Source organism: Procambarus clarkii, chromosome 7 (genome assembly GCF_040958095.1).
Source record: "Procambarus clarkii isolate CNS0578487 chromosome 7, FALCON_Pclarkii_2.0, whole genome shotgun sequence".
NCBI lineage: Eukaryota > Metazoa > Arthropoda > Malacostraca > Decapoda > Cambaridae > Procambarus > Procambarus clarkii.
The window spans coordinates 20903175-20909268 of record NC_091156.1 but is presented as its reverse complement, the minus strand read 5'-3'; the positions used below and the strand labels follow the sequence as shown (position 1 = coordinate 20909268).

The 6094-nt window shown below is 43.5% G+C and overlaps 1 protein-coding gene across 1 annotated transcript in view; it reads right to left on the bottom strand.

The window, feature by feature from the left end:
* Positions 1–528: 528 nt before the first annotated feature.
* LOC123761402 (3-oxoacyl-[acyl-carrier-protein] reductase FabG) overlaps positions 529–6094 on the bottom strand; it is a 35295-nt gene continuing 29729 nt past the window's right edge. Inside the window, exon 6 of the mRNA XM_045747421.2 lies at positions 529–843. Within this exon, the coding sequence (XP_045603377.2) occupies positions 700–843 (144 nt within the window). The 3' untranslated portion in view covers positions 529–699. The remainder of the gene's footprint in view (positions 844–6094) is intronic.

Sequence of the window (6094 nt, the reverse complement as noted above, 5' to 3'; positions counted from 1 at the left end):
TTCGCACTCCCTAGCAACTTACATATGTTGTGAGCTAGTCATAATTTGATGTGTTTATCATGCACATCTCCACCCAGTGGGCACATTGCATCCTGCGCAGGGTCAGTAATTCAAACTGGGAGGGGGGGGACATCGTTATAAGGCAGACGTGTATGAATATAAATTGTCATCCACACTTCCGTGGAAATAAATATTCCATTTATCTGGACTAAGAAACTCAAACTGTGGACCCCACGTGTGTGAGGCCGAAGATCTATCAACCAAGCTATTGATTCATCTTAATAAGGAAAGTTTCGAGAAGCAGCATCCTGCTGCTTTTAGTTGGGCAGGATTCCAGTTTGGCGGCAGGATGCTGCTTCTCGAAACTTTCCTCATTAAGACTACTCAATAGCTCGGTCGATAGCACTTAGGCCTCACAAATATGTGGTCCACAGTTCGAGTCTCCTAGAGTCCAGGTGAATGGAGTGTGTGAATATACTCTGGCTGCCTGTCCCCCCCCACACAATGAATTATTAATTAAAACATAGGTTGGACAATTTTTTTAATTTATTAGGGCATTAGTTCCATAGAGTGGGTGAAGCAGTTTGTGGTGGTTGATGTTCTGTTACAAAACAATAGTAGTAATCGAGAGTAGCCTCAGGCCGTGCTCAGGGAGTAGAAGAACTCCCGAAACTCTTCAGGTATGCTGCAGGTAGTGCACTAGAGGGGGATGGAACGACCTCCACAGACATTTAGGCCACTACCGGAGACATAGGAGGCAGAGGGCGAGGCCAGGAAGAGGACAGCGTCGGCGACCTCGTCTCCGGTGCCCGGGCGGCCAACTGGCGTCCTCGCCAGCCACTCCTGTAACCACAACATTGTACTATACTGTCAGCAAATCAATTTAACTGTTACTTTGTTAACTCATTACATCATAAAAAAAAGTTGCTGTATCTTCGAAATGAAATTACTGTACTGTATGTGTATGAGGATAGGTTACATGGGGTTAATTTGTATGGGGGCAATGGCAGGGTGAAGATATAGTGGAGTTTCCAGGTAAGATTAGGGACTGCTTTGAGTAAGATTCCCGAGGCGAATCAGACGCAGTTACTGGTTGTTCAGGTCAGACAGTGGGGAAGAAGTATTGAGTTGATCATAGTACTGCAGTTTCGTAGGACTTATGGAGCCAGTCTTCCTAGCTATTATTAAGTCATCTCTAATGAATCACTGACTGATCAGTTCATGGTTACAACGAGCTTGCCACGGTTTGTAGAAAAGTTCGTCTTTTTTCTGGTTATACCTGATTTACCTGAGGGCCAGTAACCCTAATGGCCTCGACAAGGACAGGAAGCCGGCGGCTTGTCGAAGATCCCCCATTTGATTCTTAATGGAGGTCCCCCTATTTAGGTTTTTACTATCAAAAGTGATCTTAACTACTGTAAGGGATTGACAATGCTGACCACGAGGGGGTCAAATATTCTATCAACCTGGGAGGATAGAATAACCTTGGTCCTTGAGGATATATTTTACACTATCATGGCAGTTTCCATTCACAACATCATGTGGGAAAGTAAGCAAATTATCAAAAAACGGTACCGAGCCAGGCTGACTGTGTAGCACGATCCATGTCGCTGGATTTTCAAAAGGCGCTAAATATCACTGAAGACAGTGATATTTAAAAATAATTCAAGAACAAAAAATCATAAGGTAAACAATATCAAAGGAATCAGATTCACCAAGGATTCTATTGAGGGGACAAAGGACCATGGGGGACAATTGGTAAGCAAGATTCATGAACATCTTGAAAATTGGGACATCCATCAAAGAAGGTGTATGACTTTAAGAGGGACAAAGCCGTTCGGACAATAAGGAGCAGGGTGGTGATCCATTAAGTGCCACTGAGCGAGACGTGTATGGCCAATGTGTAACCTCGTCAGAACCGTTTCCCACCGCCAGTAAGGATGGTAGGAAGGAAGGTCAAGGGACAAGCTACTTTGTAGCGGGGGCCAAACTAAACCCAAAACCTAGCAAAGGTAGAAAGAAGCAAACGTGGATGATTGCAGTGTGTGCAGTGTCTGCGCCGAGAACTCCCATTAAGGAAGAGGATAAATGGCGCAGTTGTCACAATGGAAGATGGACCCACATCTGATGAGGTAGTCACCATTTACACCATTGAGGCTTAGAGCTCAACCCTGCTCAAGAAATGTGAGAGGAACAGAGAGGGTCAATAGGGGTAGTCTGAAACAAAGATTGGTCTGGGCCCACCATAGCCGAAGCCATGGAGCCCGGTCACCAACCCCACGAGCCTTAGAAGGGGTAAAGAGGGTCTAAAGTATTCATAAAAGTAAACACTGCCTAGTGCCCCCTCCCACCACGGAGCTCACATTGGAGGCACTAGCACATGGACAAGCAACCTTGGGTAACCAGAGCAGTATACGTGGGTCACCGGGTCACCACTGCAGGGCAAATCAGCATCCATAGACCAATAGGAGGTACCAACCCTACAATGCCCACGTGACCCGATTTCTAACTAGGCGGAGTAAACCAGATGAGGTGATTAGTTTAGGTGGGCTGCACTGAACCTCCTGTTTTATCCCCGTCCCCTCACCAATAATATATAATAATAATTTTTTTTTTACAACAAGGTACAATGGGTTGGTGAGATTACATAAGATTGGTATTTTTACATTTTTGCAAAGCCACTAACACGCATAGCGTTTCAGGCAGGTGATTGATCTAACATATCAGGTAATATGAAAAGGTACACTGTTGCAAAATTTTATATCAACATATAACTACAATATAAATTGACAGTGGTGATTACACTAGTGAAAATATGTCTTAAGTATTAATATTGGGGAAGTGGGTAGTACAAGATACAGGGTGAGTTTGAAGCACAAGGTAAGAAACTATGAGGATGAAATTAGGTATTTTTGGGTTTTACTTTTGAATAATGCAAAGGTTGGACAATTTTTTAATTCATCAGGGAGTGAGTTCCACAGACTGGGTCCATATATTTGCATGGTGTGTTTGCACAGATTTAGCCTCAATCTCTGGGATCTCAAAGAGAGATTTGTCTGGTGTGGTGCTCATGGGTTCTATTACACCTCCCAAGGAAAAGTTTCAGATCAAGATTAGCATTTAGGAACAATGTTTTGTACATGTAAATAGCACAAGAAAATGTGTGGAGTGAGTGTATGTTTAACATGTTAAGGTACCAACCTTAACATGCTTAAGGTTGGTAAGCAAATTGATAGTGTAGTGCATATAAGAAGACAGCAATGATCACAATGGTGAAGTTGTTTGGATTAGGTACATAAAGATTGGGAGATTGGGTAGCTATAGATACAGTGCAGTTTGATTAGCATTTCATGTGCAGTACTGTATCAAAGGCTTTTTGGCAGTCCAGGCATATGCAGTCTGTCCATTCTTCACTGTCCTCCCTTAGCCTTGTTACTTTATCATAGAATTCCAGAAGGTTTGTTAGGCATGATTTTCCCTTCTCTTAAACCATGTTGGTGTTTGTTTACAAACCTAATGTTCTCCAGGTGTGTAACCAGTCTTAACCTGATTATTCTTTCAAGTATTTTACAGGGGGATGCTTGCCAGTGATTCTGGTCTGAAGTTAAGTGCTTCTTCTTTATCTCATTTCTTGAAAATTGGCACCACATTTACCTTCTTCCAGCAACTGGGCAACTCTCCCTTTGTAAATGACTCATTATAGATCCTTGCTAGAGGCACGCTGAGGGCCTGTATTACCTCTTTTAGCATCCACGTTGATACATTGTCTGGTCCAGCTGCTTTAGATTCATCCAGTGTTGATAGTGTGTGTGTGTGTGTGTGTTGCGTATATATTGTGTGTGTGTGTACTCGCCTAATTGTGCTTGTGGAGGTTGAGCTTTGGCTCTTTGGCCCCACCTCTCATCCGTCAATCAACTGGTGTACAGATTCCTGAGCCTACTGGACTCTATCATATCTACATTTAAAACTGTATGGAGTCAGCCTCCACCACATCACGGCCTAATACATTCCACCTGTTAACTACTCTGACACTGAAAAAGTTCTTTCTAACGTCCTTGTGGCTCATTTGGGTACTCAGTTTCCACCTGTGTCCCCTTATTCGCGTACCACCAGTGTTGAATAGTTTATCCTTGTCTATCCTGTCAATACCCCTGAGGATTTTGTAAGTAGTGATCATGTCTCCCCTTACTTTTCTGTCATCCAGTGTCGTAAGGTACATCTGTCCCAGCCTTTCCTCGTAACTCATGCCTCTTAGCTCCGGGACTAGTCTAGTGGCATACCTCTGAACTTTTTCTAGTTTCGTCTTGCGCTTGACAAGGTACGGGCTCCATGCTGGGACCACATACTCCAGGATTGGTCTTTCGTATGTGGTATACAAGATTCTGAATGATTCCTTACACAGGTTCGTGAATGCTGTTCTGATGTTAGCCAGTCTCGCATATACCGCAGACGTAATTCTTTTTATGTGGGCTTCAGGAGACAGGTTTGGTGTGATATCAACCCCCTAGATCTTTCTCTTTGTCCGTTTCATGAAGTACTTCATCTCTCATTCTGTATCCTGTGTCTGGCCTTCTGTTTCCGCCGCCTAGTTTCATTACTTTGCATTTACTCGGATTGAACTTGAGCAGTCATTTGTTTGACCATTCATTCAATATGTCCAGGTCATCTTGTAGCCTCCTACTAACCTCCTCTGTTTCAATCCTCCTCATAATTTTTGCGTCATCAGCAAACATTGAGAGAAACGAGTCTATACTCGTCTATTGGGAGATCATTTACATATATCAGAAACAGTATAGGTATAAGGACTGACCCCTGCGGGACTCCACTTGTGATGTCTCGCCAATCTGAGACCTCACCCCTCAGAGTGACTCGTTGTCTTCTGTTGCTTAGGTACTCTCTTATCCAATGGAGTACCTTCCCTTTCACTCCAACCTGCATCTCCAGCTTTTTCACTAGCCTCTTGTGTGGTACTGTATCAAAAGCTTTCTGGCAATCCAAAAATATGCAGTCTGCCCATCTCTGTCTTTCTTGCCTGATTTTTGTTGCCTGGTCGTAGAATTCAATTAACCCTGTGAGGCAGGACTTGCCATCCCAGAACCCATGTTGATGCTGTGTTACAAAGTTCCTTCGCTCCAAATGTTCCACTAGCTTTCTTCGCACAATCTTCTCCATCAGCTTGCATGGTATGCAGGTTAGGGACACTGGCCTGTAGTTCAATGCCTCCTTTCTATCCCCTTTCTTATATATCAGGACTACATTAGCTGCTTTCCAAATTTCTGGCAGTTTCCCTGTTGCCAGCGATATGTTATACACTACGGTGGGTGACAAACACAGTGCTTCTGCTCCTTCCTTTAGTATCCAAGGGGAGATTCCATCTGGGCCTATAGCCTTTGTCACATCCAACTCTAGTAAACACTTCCTTACTTCTCCACTGGTAATCTCAAACTCTTCCAGTGGTTCCTGGTTAACTATTCCCTCTCTTATCTCTGGAATTTCTCCTTGCTCTAAGGCGAAGACCTCCTGGAATTTCTTATTCAGTTCCTCACACACTTCCTTGTCATTTGTAGTGAATTCTGTCCCTATCCTTAATTTCATTACCTGTTCCTTTACTGTTGTTTTTCTCCTGATGTGGCTGTGCAGCAATTTAGGTTGAGTCTTTGCCTTGCTTGCGATGTCATTTTTGTCTTTCTACCTCTCTTCTCATCCTGACATATTCATTCCTAGCATTCTGGTATCTTTCTCTGCTCTCCAGTGTCTTATTATTCCTATAGTTTCTCCACACCCTTTTACTTTGCTACTTAGCTATAATACATCTCTGATTAAACCATGGGTTTCTCATCTTCATTTTGGGCTGGGACAAACTTGTTTACTGCCTCCTTGGATTTCTGCGTGATGTAGTCCATCATGTCTTGGGCCGTCTTTCCCCTGAGCTCTGTTTCCCATGTTATATCTGTTAGGAATCTTCTTATCTCCTCATAGTTTCCCTTACGGAATATCAGCCTTTTGTTTTCAGTACCCCTCCTCGAGTTCAATAACCCTTCTTCAACCAGATACTCAAACACCAGTGTACTGTGGTCGCTCATTCCTACTAGGG